Below are 20,102 nucleotides of genomic sequence, written 5' to 3'. Positions count from 1 at the left end.
CATGTTTTATCATATTTGTGCTGTGTAAGTGACTACACCTCAGCAATTTATAAAAAAAAAAATTTGCCTGAAAGGTGAAATTGTTACCTTTGTTGAAGTTTGCAGCATTATTACTTTTTGGAGAACATAGATAACATTTTCAATTACAGTTAGTTAAATGTAATAGGTACACTCTATACATATAAAGTATGTGGACACCCCTTCAAATTAGTGGATTTCGCTATTTCAGCCACACCCTCTGCTGACGAGTGTATAAAATCGAGCACACAGCTATGCAATCTCCATAGACAAACATTGGCGGTAGAATGACCTTACTGAAGACCTCAGTGACTTCCAACGTGGCACCGTCATAGGATGTCACCTTTCCAACATGTCAGTTTGTTAAATTTCTGCCCTGCTGCTCCGGTCAACTGTAAGTGCTGTTATGGTGAAGTGGAAACATATAGGAGCAACTACACTTAAAATAAGGGCTGTGTTTCGGGTAAGCTCACCCTTGGCATGGAGCAACAACGGCTCAGCTGCGAAATGGTGGGCCACACAAGCTCCCGGAAACGCGCGTAACACGAAACACAGCCCTTATTTTAAGTGTAGTTGTTCCTAGATGTGGGCTGTGTTTCGTGTCGGCTCACCCTGGCGTGACATATTGATAACTGTGTAAATCTCTCTAGGACAAGATTACTTTTATCAATACACAAAACACGACCCTTATTTTAAGGGTTTCTAAAAAATCCCCCTGTGGGAAAAATGAATTGTGGGAAAAAAACGATTGGAACCATTTCCTTGTTTGACCACTAGGTTTTATGGGTATTATGACACCTCCACTATGGGGCTGTATTGTGTCAAGGCTTAAAAAGCCTTATTTAACCATGTCATCTACACTGAATGAAGTCGATGTAACAAGTGACATCAACAAGGGGTCATAGCTTTCACCTGGATTCACCTGGTCAGTTATGGAAAGAGCAGGTGTTCTTATTGTTTTGCACAGTCAGTGTAATTTGCCGGTTAGGTTTTCGTTTTGGTTCAGGTTTACTTACGTAAGGCCTCCTGATTAGATAGGCCTAGGAACATGCACAGCATGTGAATGTCAAGAGAGAATCTCCTCTTTTACAGCTCCCTCTACTGCTCACATATGAGGCTAACTGAATGAGAAAATGCCCACGCTCACACAAGTACCCTTCACTTACACACACACACACAATTGAATGGCATATAGCCTACCTCGTACACATCATTTTTTAGCAGAGAAAATATATCTCCAATCATACATACATACATACATACATACATCATACATACATCATACATACATCATACATACATCATACATACATCATACATACATCATACATACATACATCATACATACATCATACATACATCATACATACATCATACATACATCATACATACATACATCATACATACATCATACATACATACATCATACATACATCATACATACATACATCATACATACATACATACATACATACATCATACATACATACATCATACATACATCATACATACATCATACATACATCATACATACATACATCATACATACATCATACATACATCATACATACATCATACATACATACATCATACATACATACATCATACATACATCATACATACATCATACATACATCATACATACATCATACAGGGAGATGTTTGCCACTGGAATGGGCTTCAGCAACGTGATTAAAGATGGAAGTCTTGTCGCTCTATTGAATCCTTTCTCAGGTCAGCAAGATTTCGTGCACAGCAGGACAGTCTTCTGGCACAAATACCATGTTGCTCTATGTACACATGAATACAATATATTAGGCAGAACTATGCATTCCTTTTATTTATGAAAAGAAAGTGCTGTTATCTTTCTTATGCTGTCTGTGGGCTACATGGCAAGCCAAGTGGCAATTCTGAGGCAATTTTAGAACTGAATAGGCTATTATATTCTAGCATCAAGACTAGAATAGGCATGGGTAGGAGCGAGCAGCAGGCTGTTTGCATAGACAAGAAGATAAGCCGATAATAAACGTGCACAGCATGACAACTGGCAATGTAATATTCATTTGAAAGAGCACACTATGACGATGGAATTCCTGGAGCGAAGGACTGTTTGTTTCTCGACAACAACGGTTCTCTCCGGTTCCACTCGCTCTGCCTCTGCACTGTCTTGTCTTGTCTTTTTTTCCCGGGAAAATCTTCCAGCTCGAAACCCAACACCTCGCCATCGCGTCTCCATGGAAACAAAACATCTGAACTCTCCAAATATGGACATGGAAGTGCAACGCAATCGCGTCCAATTCAAACACGTCGTGACGTAAAAAATACTGCACTGGCACACTTGTCATCATGCCTAGATGGGGGATAGAGTTTTTTTTTTTGTCAAATTAACCTCGAAAGTTGATTTGTTTTTGCGTTTTAGCTAACCCTAAACCTAACCTAATTCTCCTAATTTGCTATGTTAATTATCCTAACCGGCTGCCAAAAGAAAATGTTGACTAAAGCAGTACCCCTTCTAGCCGAACCCGGCACGCTTTGTGCTGTGTGCATTTCTGCTTTTGCCTTGACGGTGAGAATATTGGCAAGAGATTAACGATAATAAATACTTAACGTGATCTTGTTGTTTCGCCATCATTAAAAAGCCCTCGTTAAAAAGTATGTCCTTGATGACATTAATTTATAAAGTTCAAGACTAGAACAATTTATGGAAAGAGCATTTGACATAGCTGTAGGCTTTTCAAATGCCTATCATGGTCTATTTTGGTTCAAATGTCATTATTCACGACCTAAACAATAGCCTATACATACGAATGTAATGTATTCCATTAAAATAGTCAACAAAAAGATATGTCAATGGTATATTTAAGCAATAATACCTGAGAACCCGGGAATTAAAGGTTGACAACTCCCGACAAGGGCTGTTCTGAGGCCCGAGGCGAAGGGAAGGGCTGGGATGCATCCCTTGGATGGAGTTGTCACGATTATTCCCTTGTTCGAGGTTGTCATCATATTGATTTTTTTTAAAGTATTATTTTCACGAGTAAATTATTATTTTGTATTCTGAAGTTGCTACCCAAACGGTCTGGTCTTAGTTATTTCATTTTATACAAGGGCTGGGTCTAATCCTGAATCCTGATTGGTTAAAAACCCGCATTCTAGCCCTTTCTATTACACAAATTACCACCGGCGAAATCTATGAAGTTAAAATGCCTATTTACTCTGTTCCATCTGACTGCACAATCCACTGTCTCATCAGCCCAGGAAGGGAAGTTAAAACCTTGATCTGCACTATAAAAAGCATATAGACATTATCTCACATTTCTTTTAGACTAACATTTAGTTTTCAACAGTACAGATTTGTATAAACCTTGCAGTCTGTCTCTCTGACATTTGCAACATTGTTTCAATATTCAAATTCGATCTCCAGCTGTCCCATAGTAATGGACATTTCGGGATTAGGCAGGCAGGCTACTTTGCTGTTATTCTGGCTGCACTTTTTGACATGACTGTAAATTATTCGTAGTTGGCTAAGCAAGGGACAAGAACGTTGCCAGCCAGATACAGAATAAAAAGACTGAACGACCAGCGGGTTTGGGCCGCAACCCTAGATTTGTGCCGGGTCTATATCTTGTGGAAGGATGAATTAGTATGAATAAATTAATCAAAATAACGTTTTTAATTCAAATGTGTCAATCATTATTTGAATGTGTTGGTAACCCGTTGTATAAAAGTGATAATGCCCTCAAAGCCGGTGTTTGGAGGATATAGTGGCATGATTTGCCGGCCCTCGGGCCTAACAACAGCCGTGCAAATATATCCTCCAAACATCGGCTTCTCGGGCATTATCACTTAAATAGTTTGACCCAGTCGTTAATTCTAATCGTTCTATTCATTCAACGTTGCTATGCTAAACAAATCATTGGCATGTAGCTAGCTCCAAAAATGAGGGGGGATCAACGGTTCTTCTAAGCATCTTAAAATTCCTTGAAGAACCTTATGGTTGTTGCTACTGAGAAAAACAAATGCTTATGATCTTAATTGCTATTGCTTTATGATGATATCATCTACATTTTCATATGTAAATGGTTGTGTTATTGGATACTTTGACTTTTTTTTTTCTGAAACAGAAACGGGAAAAAATTCACAGGAAATGAGCATATTTGTGGGGCAGCAGGGTAGCCTAGTGGTTAGAGTGGAGGGGGGGTCAGGTAGCCTAGTGGTTAGAGCTTTGGACTAGTAACTGAAAGGTTGCAAGATCTCGAATCCCCGAGCTGACAAGGTACACATCTGTCATTCTCCCCCTGATCAAGGCAGTTAACCCACTGTTCCTAGGCCTTCATTGTAAATATGAATGTGTTCTTAATAACTGACTTACCTAGTTAAATAAAGGTAAAGTAAAAAATTGTATATAAAAATAAATATTCATTTATTCAAGGCTATATAGCTGCATTGGACACAGATGACAGGACTGCTTACTTACACAAGGTATGTGTACCAGAGGGCTCTACACTGAGGACAAGGTATGTGTATCAGAGAGCTCTACACTGAGGACAAGGTATGTGTACCAGAGGGCTCTACACTGAGGACAAGGTATGTGTACCAGAGGGCTCTACACTGAGGACAAGGTATGTGTACCAGAGGGCTCTACACTGAGGACAAGGTATGTGTACCAGAGGGCTCTACACTGAGGACAAGGTATGTGTACCAGAGGGCTCTACACTGAGGACAAGGTATGTGTACCAGAGGGCTCTACACTGAGGACAAGGTATGTGTACCAGATGGCTCTACACTGAGGACAAGGTATGTGTACCAGAGGGCTCTACACTGAGGACAAGGTATGTGTACCAGAGGGCTCTACACTGAGGACAAGGTATGTGTACCAGTGAGCTCTACACTGAGGACAAGGTATGTGTACCAGTGAGCTCTACACTGAGGACAAGGTATGTGTACCGGATGGCTCTACACTGAGGACAAGGTATGTGTAACGGATGGCTCCACACTGAGGACAAGGTATGTGTATCAGAGAGCTCTACACTGAGGACAAGGTATGTGTACCAGAGGGCTCCACACTGAGGACAAGGTATGTGTACCGGATGGCTCTACACTGAGGACAAGGTATGTGTACCGGAGGGCTCTACACTGAGGACAAGGTATGTGTACCGGATGGCTCTACACTGAGGACAAGGTATGTGTACCAGATGGCTCTACACTGAGGACAAGGTATGTGTACCAGAGGGCTCTACACTGAGGACAAGGTATGTGTGTCAGAGAGCTCTACACTGAGGACAAGGTATGTGTACCAGAGAGCTCTACACTGAGGACAAGGTATGTGTACCAGAGGGCTCTACACTGAGGACAAGGTATGTGTATCAGAGAGCTCTACACTGAGGACAAGGTATGTGTATCAGAGAGCTCTACACTGAGGACAAGGTATGTGTATCAGAGGGCTCTACACTGAGGACAAGGTATGTGTATGAAAACCGGTATCAAAAGTGAACAGTTTTGTCGTTCACATAATTTTTACCACAAAAAAAAACAAGATATGAATACTGTTATGTGCATCTTTTGATAATAATCTAAATAATTGTATATTTTTTGGTACTCACAGACTTCACCCTCCCTACACCTCTGATGAATATAACAGGAAACCTGTTCAATCACCATGCACTGAAAAATCATGTTGCCGATGGATACGGAGAACACCAACACATTAACATCAACACGCCAGAGGATATACCTATTGGACTTGGGGCTGGGAGTTTATCTCATATTTAGATTTTTTTGTAATTATACTTAGCCGCTAAAATCATAATAAACACTGACAACTAAAATATTGTTGTTATTGTTATGCTGATTATTAAAAAGGAAACACAAAAGTTTATTTTTGGAACCGTTAATGAGGGTCCTTTGAAGAACTTAAAGGGGTTCTCCCACAGTTTAAATTTGAAAAATCCCTAAAGCATCCACCGGGAACCTTTTCTTTTTAAGGCTATAACGGAGATTCTATGACGAGATACAACTTCATTAAATTATGATTTCATGAATATCCAATGGCGTACAAAGGCAACGACTATTGTGGTTGGCCAGTCCGAGTTAACCAAGCTAGTTGGTGACGTTATCAGGGAAGACCTGTCCATGGTCCTGGCGCTGGTTAGTGAAAGCCTATACTTGTCTATTTTTGTTGTTGCTGTTGACGTTTTACAGTTTCTATGTTGAAATTATTTGTTTCACGTTAATTATTGGGCTAGCTAGCCTACTGGCACGGGAGAGATCGCGTTTGTAAAATGATACATCGCTGCACACGTCGTAGAGGCAGACGGTAGATGTATACAACTCCCTCAAAGCAAACAATCCGTATACAGGGTCCAAACAAACAGTTTTATTATTTTATTTGTCTGTGTTCAATTTTTTTTGCATCTTACCAACAATTAGTCAAAACTTTTTGAGGTAAAAAAATAAACTATGTCATAAAATACATCTTGATAAAATACAAGGTGCTGTGTTTTCATGGAAAACCAGAAAGAAATGTCACTTTACAGTAAAATGATGTCCACATTACTCAAACTGTAATTTCACCTGTTAATAAGACACAATCTGATATCAGTATCCTCACAAACCACAGTCTAGTTTCACATTTATATTTAAGCATGGAAAAACAAAGATATAGCACCCCTTTTTAATAAAATGGTATGATTTTGCATGCATTTAATTTTGATACAAGGACAACAATAGATATCTTTTTCAAGAGCATGAACAGCCCTCACAGGTGCACCAATATATATACATCTTCCATATATATATATATATCTATATATCTTTCATATATATATATCTATATATCTTCCATATATATATATGGAAGATGTTGATACTGTTATAGTCACAGTAACCATTTAATTTGGTGCTAAAGGTTAAATGTTAACAAAACATCATAACAAGCACAACAAAACATCAGGGGGGGTGGGGGGGGGGGGGGGGGGGGGGTAGATGAATAGACCATAGCTTATTGGTTCAATATCAACCTCAAGGGCCGTGTTTCTCAGACACAGATTAAGCCTAGTCCTGGACTAAAGAAGCACTTTCAAAGGAGAATCATCATTGAACACTGCTTTTTTTAATTGAAGACTAAGGCTTAATCTGTGAGTGGGGGAAACTAGCCCTGTATGTATATGTCCCACCAGTCCCATAACAGTGTCACAAGGTCAACAGCGTGGGAGAGTTCAGATTACGGTTCATCAAATCAGATCTACCACCAACACCTCATTTGAGGGTCTCAGAGCTGGATTTGCAACTCCTGTCCCCGCCAAAGAGTCTATCTCTGTGTAATTCAAACTAAACACAGAGCGGTAACTGCTACAGGTAGGACTGTCACTGGAAGTCATCATCGTGGGGGTGCAGAGGGGCTCCAGATTGTTGGCCACCGACTTGTACAGGGTCTCCCAGTCTGAGAGGCAGAAGGGGCCTCCGAGGAGGTCGATGTCGGGAACAGACGGGGCAGTCTCAGGGGCCACAGCCATGTTGAGTTCCAGGCTAGGGACCAGGTTGTCTAAGTCATCCTGGTCGAAGTTTAGGTCGTCCATGGGTTCTTCCTCAGCGCTGGAGCACAGCAGGATGTTGGAGTTACCCAAGATGGCCGACGCAGAGATGGAGATGTTTGAGGGAACCACAACAGTTTCCATGTCCTGAAGCGAAGGAGTGTCGGACACAGTCACTAGTGTTGCATTTCCCTCTGGGAGTTGGAGTTTGTCTTCATTCTCCAAGATGGAGAGCAGCTGGGGGGAATCCGGAGGGTCCTGGAGCATACGGTCGATGTCATCGTCGATGTCTTCGTCGATGTCTTCCTCCACGTTGTTGTCTTCAGCGGCGGCTAGTTTGCAGGCTGGCTGGTGGGCGGATAGGATCTGTTCCAGACTCTCTTTCTCTTTCAGGAGGTGGGCTATCTCTGTCTGCAAGGCCTCTTTGTCCTCTTCAAGCTGATCAGTTTCCTATAAGGAGAGAACCACTCATTAATCAATTACCATGTTTATGAAATGCCAATTAAAAAAAGACGATACATGGTCAAGTAAGAAGTATAGAGAGCATCAATCACTTTAGGTTAAAAAAAAAGTGTTTTTAAAAAAAAACCCATTGCAAATCCATTCTGCCAAGCATCTCCGCATGACAGTTTGACATGAGAACAGGGTGTATTTACGGCTTGCAGGGTGTCGGTGAGCTCCCTCCGTCTGTTGCGACACTTGGCTGCTGCGACTTTATTCCTCTCTCTCCTGATCTTCCTCCTCTCATCCTCTTCTGATGTAGCCTGGACCAGTCACAACAAAAGAGAACACTATAAATGCATAAGGAATCTTGCCATTGCATCACTTGGACCCTTAAGGCTAATTCAATATTTGGCAAAAAGGAAGGCTTAAAATAGCCTATACATTTTTTTTAATGCAGTGTGTCAGAAAATATACCATGGTTACTGACTGTAGACTTTCCTTGGCTAGGCTACACATTGAGTGAGTAACAAGCTGATACTAGACCTCTAGAACACTGTGTTTATGCTGCACCATTGGCACAGTCTATCCAGTCACGTGCACACACGTGCACATTCGACCATTCAGGACTGCATAGTAAAAATTATATCGAAATTGTCCATGATATATAACACAGCTTACCTGTTTTTTCCCTCTCGCGCTGGTGGATTGTTCCGCGTTCCCTCCCGCTCTTGAAGATGACTGGGTTGCGCCATGAGCTCTTGTAGGCTTTGCGCTGCTGGAGGGGGAGACAGATGCCGAGATGACGGTGGTCGGTTGGACCATCCACTGCAGATCCGAGAAGGCTGAGATCGCAGTCACTGTAGGAACAAAGGCAGACTGCCGTGGACAGTCTGTTTCACCGCAAACATTCTGCAAAAACAACACAAGGAATGTTGAATTGATTAAATCTTAATAGACTCCGATGACATGCGTGGTTGACCTTTCCAAAAAAGGGCGTGATGTGCATCAATGATTTGGTTATAGCACAATTGATGTTGTATCTATAGCTAATTATGTACTCATTTACAACATCAATAATTAGGGTTTGATGTCACGCAATTTTTATTTTATTTGATGATTCAGGGGGAAACCCATTGAGGCCAGGGTCTCATTCACAAGAGTGCCCTGATCGCAGTAACACAACCGTAAAAAAACGACAGTCCATCTCATGTTGCCAATAAAAGCTAAACCAATTATCATCATCATAAATCATCGTCATCACCATCTTCATGATGATCACCATCCTCATCATCTATTGGCATGACGGCATCAGTCAAGTCTTCAATTATCATTTGGGAAACATGGACCGCCTATAGCGCTCCAGGAATGTCAGAAATTTGAAGGTGATCAGCCAACAGTCTGACAACGGTGGCATGTAGGCAGGCCTATATGGTACCTACTCAATAAGGGCTTTTTCAACAAGCCATAAACATCTGGATAGGCTGTGTGTCGCAGTAACGGAGCTGACATTGGAGCCTACATATTTTCTATCACGAGCGATTTCACGGTCTAGTAGACTAATAGGCTGCAGATTCAGAATCACTCTAAATTAATATGCAATAAAAAAATATATATATATATATACATATAAATGATTGATTTTGCCACAGACTTAATGCAACACAGACACAGTGAACATTTCCAAATAATCCTCCAACGCAATTCCATGCAGCTTTTTCATTTTTTCTATTAAGAATCCATTTGTACCTGAGACGTGCTGCTGTCTACTGATGATGCGCTCGTGAGTGAGCTTGGAGACCGCTGACTGCACGCGGGTAAGTCTCCGGTAGGCGATGCTAAACTGCTGCTGCTGCTGCTGCTGCTGCTGCTGCCGGACGAGCTCGAGACATTGTAGTTTGGGCTCGAGTCTGGATACATGATGATGTGTATCAATAAAGCATAAAAAAACAAATCACTATTCCTCCTATATTATAGGCTATTATCGACCGCGCTGCTGTTCAATCACCTCTGTGCATCACTTTTTCTGGGTTCTTTCATGTGAATGGTAGTTGGTGCAGATAGTGGAGTGCGCCTCCTTTTATAGTGAGCTGGAATTTTATGAATGAAATCTGTGTGGAGAGAGCGTACCATTCCACAAAGAGAGAAGGGTGTTGTTGGGTAGAATCAACAGGCTTGTTTTATCAATGGAGCAGCACTATTAACTAAACATTTTAACTGAGAGTTGAGAGCAGTCTTACTGTTATCCAAATTAATTAGGCCCACTATTAAAATATGACCAAATGTTTACATATTAAGCACCCCTCTTCAAGAAATAGATACCTACATTGTAACCACCACCAACGTATTAATGATCTACGTCACATCATATAGCAACCTACAGTATGCAGCATTTGCATTAGGCACGTTAAAGCCTACGTTCCTTTTGTAAAAAAAAACAACATTGTTTCGTAATACACACATGGCCACGTTTCAGATCATACACTGAACACATATGTACCACGCTATATATAGCCTAGGCTGTTCCTATGGAAAACATGTCGAATGAAATCGTCTGCCAATCTTATCATTTCATATACACCTCCGACCTTAAATGTCCTCCAAAACACAGCAATCTTGTGTAGGACACTATCCACACAGAATCTAGTCTTCTAATATTTAATACAAATGTTATTTGTTTTAATCATTTTAATAACACTTCTATTGTTGTCGATATCTGAATAGCAGGCGGGGTTTCTGCATCCACTCATAGCATAACCATACGTGTGTTACAGATAGACATCGGTCCATGTTTAAATAGAAAGGACATTGAAAATAGATTTCTTGAGGGTTTGCCACTATGCACACCTGCTACAGAGACGTCTCTCTGTAATTATTTGTGAGATTAAAGCTGTGATTATAATTATTACATATTGCCTAAACTTGACAAATACTGCTCAAGCAACAGACCTGTCGCTGCAGCCAGAGAACCAATCAGAGTGGAGACCGTTAGGACCATATATGGAGTTTCCGTTCACAGGCCGCCTTGAGTGTTGAGCTAAGTGGGACCATTCAAACACTCCCTAGAGAAAAACTGAAATAGGCAATGAAATGAATCCGTGTCAGTAATTCATTCTATTAAAGTGCTAACTTTTTTTTTAGAATAGGCTACATGCATATTACAACGATTCAATCTTATTCTTGCAATATTTTTCTCCAGGAGATGAAGTGTATCCTCGAATACGTCTACATCCCATAATCAAATTGTACCCTGTTCCTTATCTAGCCTACACTCTGAGGAAAACAAGGTGCTATCTAGAGTCTAAAAGGGTTCTTTGGCTGTCCCCATAGGAGAACCCTTTGTAGAACCATTTTAGGTTCCAGGTACATGGAACCAAAAAAAAAGGGTTCTTACCTGGAACCAAAAAGGGTTAATCCCGTGGGGACAGCAGAATAACTTTTGACCAAGGCCCATAGGGTAGTAGTGTACCACTTTGTAGGGAATAGGGGGCCATTTTGGGACACTTTCCTGGCTCAGATGAATGGTCTTCTTCTCAACAGCTTCTTTAAGAAAATTACTGGCAGCATGTTTTGCTCCCGAGTGACACAGTGGTTTAAGGCACTGGATCTCAGTGCAAGAGGCGTCACTACAGTCCCTTGTTTGAATCCAGGCTGAAGCACATTTGGTGTGGCAGGGTAGCCTAGTGGTTAGAGCGTTGGACTAGTAACCGGAAGGTTGCAATTTCAAATCCCCTAGCTGACAAGGTACAAATCTGTCAATCTGCCCCTGAACAGGCAGTTAACCCGCTGTTCCTAGGCCGTCATTGAAAATAAGAATTTGTTCTCAACTGACTTGCCTAGTTAAATAAAGGTAAAAAATAAACATCTGGATGTGATTGGGAGTCCCATAGGCTGGTGCACAATTGGCCCAGCGTTGTCCAAGTGATTTTAAAGTAGCATAGCCAGAATCTGACTGGATCAGTGGTTGCCAAACTGTGGCAATTTCAATATACTCCAGATTTCAATATACTCTTGAATGTTGTAATAGTAGAATGCACAAGGTGCAATTTAGAAATTGGGTAGTGCATCAATCCTGGAAGGGAGGCCTGAATGAAAAAGGTCTGGGAACCACTGGACTAGATGTTCATTACAATCTCTCTCTAGGCGGAACAAGGCTGCCATGATAAGGACCGTGTGGACCCGGTATGAGATATGGCTCAGAAAACATACCTCAATCCAGGCATGGGAGATGGCAGTGTACTCCTAATTATCCCATTATCCTGAATGACGAATCAAGAGAAATACTGCTAGTTTTGAATGATAGATCGTTTGTATATTTCTTCATTTCCTTTGCTAGTTAGTGAGTTATTAGCCCAGTTATATATCATTTGTAGTCAGCAATGGGGGTGTGATTGCTTCCTACAAGAGCAGAAAACATCTGTATTTCTAAACATCTTTGAAAAGGGAGTCAGGTAAAGAGATGTTTTTTTTTTGTCTTAAAGGAGCAGTGTTGTATTTTGAGACAGGCTTGAATAAGCTAAGTAACCAATAGGCAGAAGGTATCATAATTTGTCTGATTCTATGTAATAATGGTATGGGGATAATGATGCATTTTATTTAGTAAAGTGGTTTCATGCATCAAACAACATCATTTTCAGTCACCTCCTTGCCTGAAGGACAAGTGCATAAACAGGTTAAAGGTCAAGCCATGCTTGTTTTTTTTCTCTCCAAAGTCTCATGGAATGTAGGCATTGAACACCACTCATTGGCTGCTACTATAGGTTGAATGATGGAACAGCTATTTCCATGTTAAAATGTTATGGGATGCATTTTCTCCATTGTTTTTTGATGGTAGACCACTCTGGTAGGCCTACGTTATGATCAAATAGCCACAGAATCCTACTTGACCAATGTTAAAACTAACTTAAAGTGGGTACAGCCTCAGCGTTCACAGTAAATGCACACTGGAAGTTGCACAGAATTTTCACAATGCTCAAGTTTGCTCTCAGCAGACCTGACATTTGCTCAGTGATTAAAATAAATTAGAGGGAACATTGCTTGGGAGCAGTTGTTGGGGGTTAACTGTCTTGCTCAAAGGTAGAATGGCAGATTGTTTCACCTTGCCGGCTTGGGGATTCCCACCAGCGACCTTTCAGTTACTGGCCAAATGCAGGGTAGCTTAGTGGTTAGAGCGTTGCACTAGTAACCGGAAGGTTGCAAGTTCAAAACCCCGAGCTGACAAGGTACAAATCTGTCATTCTGCCCCTGAACAGGCAGTTAACCCACTGTTCCTAGGCCATCATTGAAAATAAGAATTTGTTCTTAACTGACTTGCCTAGTTAAATAAAGGTAAAATAAAAAAATGCTCTTAACTGCTAGGCTACCTTCCAAAATAGGGTTTGCCTCGCGTTTACCAGCAGCCATGTCCCCTGTTTCACTCGGGTCACTTAAGTGTGAATGTGAGAAATGCTTTGAAAGGAGTTCTATGTTTAGATCCAAACGCCTGTTAGGGTCTACAGATGACATCATTGGCATTTCAGGCAACAAACCAGGCAGATGAAATCGTTGAGCAGACCCTTGTTGAAAGAGAGGTCTGAATAGGGAACTGTTTGTGCACTGTTGAATAGAATTGAGAAGCAATTATTCAAAGGAAGGACTGATTCCATCCCGCTTACTTTTAATTCGCATTTATGGAAAGGAAAATTCTGATTGATTAGCTTAATGGGAACACTCACAAGGAATGCTTTTCATTTTTTCCATTAAAACTCCCATAAAACTATTGCCAAAATTGATATATGATGACAAAATAAAATAAATCAAGCATTTTTATATTTTGTTCGGCAAAAATGTGCTTGCTCTTGTGTATAACCATTTGGGGGAAAAATCATTGATGGGAGAGTATAGCCTAACCTTGTTTAAAACCTTCTTTACAACTTCTACGTATGGCTGAACCGGCAATGCTATAGCCTAAATACACTGCATTTGACTCTAAGTTCATAAACAAACATCTGAAATCCCCTCAAAATCAAGTCCGATGTTGTGTATTTCGAGTCTGCCAATCACTCGGGCTACCTAAATAAACAGTGATCAACTAACCATGCGTTGCATTCCACCGCTCCGCTCTGAAAGACCGCTATGAAAAACCAGAGCGTCACAGACAGCTAAGGGGTGGGGCGTTGCCAAGACAACGCAGAATGTTCAACAAAACAGATACCAGGGCAACACTGCCACTGGGGAGGAGGGGGGCGGGGAAGGGGGGGCGGGGAACCCTCTTCTAATATATAGGCTACTGGTCTATGAGAGTGATGTTTTTTTTAAACTATTTAAGAATGTTTATCAAAAACTTTTGCAGAATAAACAAAGTTTGTTATGAAGCCTACACGGGGAGGTATATTTTTGGAACTATTATAACTTATTCAGGACTTGTTGAGTCAAAAAATAAACATGGAATTGAATCATCATATATAATATAATATAGATAATATATTAAATATGAGACATACAGTGCCTTCAGAAAGTATTCAGACTCCTTGACTTTTTCCACATTTTGTTACGTTACAGCCTTAATCTAAAATGTACTCAATTGTTTTTTCCCCCTCATCAATCTGCACACAACACCCTATAAATGATGAAGAAAAAAATACGTTTTTAATTATGTAAATATCACATTTAAATAAGTATTCAGACCCTTCACTCAGTACCTTGTTGAAGCACCTTTGGCAGTGATTACAGCCTGGAGTCTTCTTGGGTTTGATGCTAGAAGCTTGGCGCACCTGTATTTGAGGAGTTTCTTCCATTCTTCTCTGCAGATCCTCTCAAGCTCTGTCAGGTTGGACGGGGAGCGTCGCTGCACAGCTATTTTCAAGTCTACCCAGAGATATTAGATCGGGTTCAAGTCCATGCTCTGGCTGGGCCACTCAAGGACATTCAGAGACTTGTCCCGAAGCCAAACCTGCATTGTCTCGGCTGTGTGCTTCGGGTCATTGTCCTGTTGGAAGGTGAACCTTCACAGCAGTCTGCGGTTCTCAGTGCTCTGGAACAGGTTTTCATCAAGAATCTACTCTGTACCTGTTGTTCCACTTACTGCCACGCCCTCCCATCACCTCACCTGGATTCCACAGGTAGGCCCAACAGGTACAAACATTACCTTGGGCCAAAGTACATGCGTAGCGTAGGGAATGTTGTTGGCTTCAGTTGCCTTGGGCCAAAGTACATGCGTAGTCTAGGAGATGTTGTTGGCTTCAGTTCAGCGGCTGTTTATTATGATAACCCCTCTGTTTATGATCTGCACAATAGTTCCATAAATCTTTTTTATCTATGTTGTAAATTCATTTATGGAATTCACATGACTGGGCAGGGGTGCAGCCATGGGGTGGGCCTGGGAGGGCACAGGCCCACCCACAGGGGAGCTAGGCCCACCCACAGGGGAGCTAGGCCCACCCACAGGGGAGCTAGGCCCACCCACAGGGGAGCTAGGCCCACCCACAGGGGAGCTGAGGCCCAGCCAATCAGAAGTTATTATATTCTATACGCAGGTTATTGGTCCGTTGTTTCAGTTACAAGTACTACCTTTGTGTTGAATCGGTTCACACTGGTGAGGTGCTTTAGTATCTTCTCAATGACTTAACTGAAATCGGATGTAATGTTAAACGCTACATAGTCCTTGGGGACCCTCCTTAACCGAGGACGTAACATATTTATACATCATGAGGCCTACCCATTGAGACTTCAATGTCAAGTTGTTCAATATTTTATTCCACAAATAGGACAGTTGAGTATGTCCCATATCATCAGTAATTCCATGACACTGGATCAGGAGGCTGTGTGTTCGATCCCAGTGGTGGACAGTGGTTTTACTTTATGTTTTCACCCTATCACAAACCTTAAATCTTACCTTAACCAATCAGAATGAGGGCCTAAATTGAACTCTTAACTTTGGAAATTTGATGTTTGGATAAATGGGATGATACAGAGCATCAGGAACAACCCAGGGTGTGAAAAATTTGATGAGTGGAGCAACTTCAAAACACACACACACACACACACACACACACATTCACTCACATTCACTCACTCACTTAATTTGCTCACACACACATAACATGCACACACATGTATACTGACTCTACACACATGCACACACACTCACATATAATCATATATCCTGATGCCTAGTCACCTTACCCCGATACATATCTACCCCCATCACTCCAGTATCCCTGTACATTGTTATTATGGTATTGGAACTGACCCTGTATACAGCTTCTTAATTTCTTGTGTTCTTCTCATTTGTTTGTTTTGATTTCTCGTGTGTTTATGTTCTACCTGGTGTGGTCTTTTTTTTTTTTGTGCTATACTGATTACTGCATTGTTGGATTTAGTGCTGGCAATAAAATGTATTTCACTGTACTTGTGCCCGTGACATTAAAACGTGCAATTAATTCTCACTTGAAACGTAGTGTATGTGTTTAATAGGCGAAATGACACATTCTGTTATTAACATCTGACTCCAGTGTGCTCTGTCCTTGCAATTTGTAGTCTATGACATTGCAGATTTAGATGTATGCTACTTTTTCACAAAGTAGTTTGGGTATAGTGAACTATTCAATATTATGAAGGTGTTGCTATGGTTTCGTGTAAGTCCGTGTATATTTTTCAGAGTAGCTACCCCAACACTGGTTGTCGTTACATTATAACGTTATGCTGCTGTCAGCCAATTGTAGCTGATCTCAGGATAGTTTTGGTGTTTCCAAGCAGGGCACGCCCATTTAACAGGATACACCATATAAGGTAAATTACGTGGACGGGATCTCCTTTTGGAACATTCCATTTCTTGGGAATGGTAACTTCGACGTTGCAACTTTTATGTTTTTGATCTTATACAATAAACACACATCAAACGCACGTTAAATCACACGTTTTAACTATTCTACACTATGCAACGTGTTACGAGTGTCAAAATGAGTATTTAGTATGTTTTAAAACTGTTGTTATGTCGCGCTGATCATGGAGGTACGATCCAAGCCTACGTCATGAGTATTTCCTCGCCAGTCGGGTGGAAAACTATAAAAACCCTGCGAGCTGTCAGAGTCCGCAGTCAAACTTTTAGCAGCTAAAAAGAGAACGCAAAGATACGAAATAGACTTCAACACAGGATCTCTATCAACAACAGCTAACCTGCCAAAAGGGATCACTTGACTTCGACAACTTTATCCGACGCTTTTTGGATTTTGCCGAGTTTCTTCGTGATCTCCTGAAACGATAATGTACTCCGCTTTCAACACAGATTGTGACTCCTCTTCCCGGTGCAGTACCGCTTCTCCAGCTTGCGACAACCTAGCTTACTACAACTCTCCTGCGGGATCTTACTCCACTATATGCTCTCCACAATCTCAGGTACGTTGATCGATCAATTATGGCATATTTCCTTAGTTACAATGTCATTGATAACTGTACTACTAGTCAGCGCTTGACTTGGGAAGGAGCTCACCAGAGCTGAGTATCGACACCTCAAATGTAATACTGTTTGAGTTCAACGTTCCTGTACTCCTTTTATAGGATATTAGCTCGAAAGTATTGTGGAACTCCCGCAGATACATTTTATAAACAGTGTCAGCACCTACTTCAGTTCAAGTCAAGCACTGATACTATAGTGTATTAACATTACAGTAATCCTTTTTTTTTTTTTTACTGTAATTGTATTAGATAAACCAATAACATGTTAGGCTATAACAGTGCATGAAGTCTCCTTATAGTAGCCAAGCTGTTGAAGCATCGGACTCGGTTCTGCTCTGCAACACTGACAACATACTCCTATAGTTCATTCATTTAGCGAGGAAACCCCAGAGAAAAGTTCTGCGTCATAGCTTACATCGGGGGGGGGGGGGGGGGGGGGATATTTATAGACCGTATGGCTTTTTAATAGACCGACCAACTGGCTTCATTCATATGCATGAAGGGACATGATGCGGTGCATTGCTTCAGCAGCATCACCCACCCACCCTAGTAGTCTACCCTGTCTGGATAGAAATGCTCCTGTATTGACTGAAATCTCTCCTCATTCTCGAACAGGACTTCACAGACCTGACTTCAGCATCCAGTGGCTCCTTCATCCCTACTGTCACGGCCATCTCTGCCAGTCCAGACCTGCAGTGGATGGACCAGCCGCTCGTATCCTCCGTGGCCCTTTCTCACAGAGTCCATCCCTACAGTGCCAGCCCCCCAACCTACACTAGCGCCATGAGGAACAAGGGCCACAGCTCTGGGCGCAGAGCCAAAATGGAGCAGGTAACTATCTTAACTGATCCTTAGACCTGATCTAGAAGCATTGTATAATTATTCATTTGGTTTTGAATATGGAGAACAGTGCATGTAGGATTTAATGATGACATTGCATTCAAAGATGGTGGGGAATTCATTTTCTTTTTTTTTTTTCTTCTATAGCTTTCTCCTGAGGAGGAGGAGAAGAAGAGTTTCCGTAGAGAGAGGAACAAGCAGGCAGCAGCTAAATGTCGCAACAGGAGGAAGGAACTCACCGACACTCTGCAGGGTGAAACTGACGAGCTGGAGGACGAGAAGTCCGCTCTCCAGAACGACATCGCCAACCTGCTCAAAGAGAAGGAGAAGTTGGAGTTTATCCTGGCAGCCCACCAGCCCATCTGCAAGATCCCCTCTGATATGGACACTGTTTTCCCCTCCCACTCCTACGGGGTCTCCATCCAGCTGTCTCCACCCCAGCCTCAAAGCATGGTCTCCAGCTCCGTCTGCTCTGCAACTCCCCTCACCTCCATTCCGTTGACCGCCAGCTCCAACCTCTCCACCTCAGCCTCAATCTTCTCCAGCAGCCCCCTCCTGTCCACCGTCTCTGACGTCAAGATGGCCGACCTGGACACAGCCTGCCTGGAGGAGTCCCTGTCTCTCCTCGTCAAGACGGAGATGGAGACGGCCCGGTCGGTGCCCGATGTAGATCTGACCAGCTCCCTGTACACCCAGGACTGGGAGCCTCTCTACAGCACAGCCAATAATGACTTTGAGCCCCTGTGCACCCCTGTGGTCACCTGCACCCCAGCCTGCACCACGTACACATCTTCCTTCGTCTTCAGCTATCCTGAGGCGGAGGCGTTGCCTACCTGTGGCGTAGCCCAACAGAGAGGGAGCAGCAGCAACGATCAATCCTCTGACTCCCTCAGCTCCCCTACACTCCTTGCCCTGTGAGCAGGAGAACCCTAGTCCCTCAGCTCCCCTACACTCCTAGCCCTGTGAGCAGGAGAACCATAGTTGTGTCCCAAATGACAACCTATGACCTAGTTAATTGCTTTTTTTTGTCCCATAGGGCTCTGGTCTAAAGTAGTGCGCTTGGGGGAAGGCACATTCTTCCACACAACACCATTTCCTCTAGAGCACATTTAGCACTTCCCCCGTGTACAGTACCAGTATGTGGTGACTGTGCAGAATGATTACAGAGATATGGACTTGGACTCACACAACCAAGAAGCAAAATATATTTGTTTTGTATGGACTGTAATAGGCTATTACTTGCCTCTTTCGACTATGTAGCTGATTAAAGCATGTTTAACTAATAAAACCAATCGTTTGGGTTTACAAAATAGTTATGTTGATTTTTATGGTGCTAGATAACATAGTTGTTTCTGTGTTCAGAGCAATACAGTTATCTTGACCTGTTTGTTTTCTAGTTGATGGAATGTGAGCTTCTTGTATGTTTGATATTTAATAATAATCATGTGCTTGTCTAGCCATGTCTGGTTGGTCTCTCCTAGTATGAAAGTTTTCTGTGAAAACGTTTTTTCTTTTGTGAAATGTCTAATTATTTTTATACTACAAAGAACTGAACCTTTGTGAAACGTAAGAAATAAACTGAACGAAATAAAATATTAAATTATTTATTCACGTCTACCTTCTATTTATATATAAAAAAAAAACATCAATTTTGCACTGACATGTATAACTAATTACACTTTATATAGACTATGAAAGTGAATGGGTTTTCTATAGGGGGCAGTTACACAATTGTCTAAAATTGGGTCATTATTATTAACGTAGTGGTCTGCACCTCTCCGTGCGCTGTTTATTGTTCCATGGCTCTGTTGCCAAGGTTGACTCCACGTCAGAGCG

The 20,102-nt window shown here is 41.8% G+C and overlaps 2 protein-coding genes across 3 annotated transcripts; one reads left to right on the top strand and one right to left on the bottom strand.

Moving 5' to 3' along the window:
- Positions 1–6,372: 6,372 nt before the first annotated feature.
- LOC110529275 (proto-oncogene c-Fos-like) lies at positions 6,373–10,447 on the bottom strand. Its single transcript, XM_021611393.2, has 4 exons — positions 9,741–10,447; positions 8,673–8,903; positions 8,207–8,314; positions 6,373–8,000 (listed from the first exon to the last, which is right to left on the bottom strand). The coding sequence occupies exons 1-4, from the start codon at positions 9,909–9,911 to the stop codon at positions 7,251–7,253; spliced, it is 1,260 nt and encodes a 419-aa protein (XP_021467068.2). The 5' UTR covers positions 9,912–10,447; the 3' UTR covers positions 6,373–7,250.
- Positions 10,448–17,036: 6,589 nt separating this feature from the next.
- On the top strand, positions 17,037–19,873 carry LOC110529274 (proto-oncogene c-Fos). 2 transcript variants are annotated; one of them, XM_021611392.2, is made up of 4 exons: positions 17,037–17,366; positions 18,042–18,257; positions 18,414–19,188; positions 19,237–19,873. In XM_021611392.2, the coding sequence occupies exons 1-3, from the start codon at positions 17,235–17,237 to the stop codon at positions 19,182–19,184; spliced, it is 1,119 nt and encodes a 372-aa protein (XP_021467067.2). In that variant the 5' UTR covers positions 17,037–17,234; the 3' UTR covers positions 19,185–19,188; positions 19,237–19,873. The 2 variants fall into 2 exon arrangements, with proteins under 2 accessions (XP_021467067.2, XP_021467066.2); XM_021611391.2 differs by having other exon boundaries at positions 18,414–19,873.
- Positions 19,874–20,102: the final 229 nt, after the last annotated feature.

The sequence above is a fragment of the Oncorhynchus mykiss genome, chromosome 8 (assembly GCF_013265735.2).
Source record: "Oncorhynchus mykiss isolate Arlee chromosome 8, USDA_OmykA_1.1, whole genome shotgun sequence".
Classification (NCBI taxonomy): Eukaryota; Metazoa; Chordata; class Actinopteri; order Salmoniformes; family Salmonidae; genus Oncorhynchus; species Oncorhynchus mykiss.
Note: the sequence above shows the minus strand (reverse complement) of the source record. Positions and strands in the feature narration are given on the sequence as shown.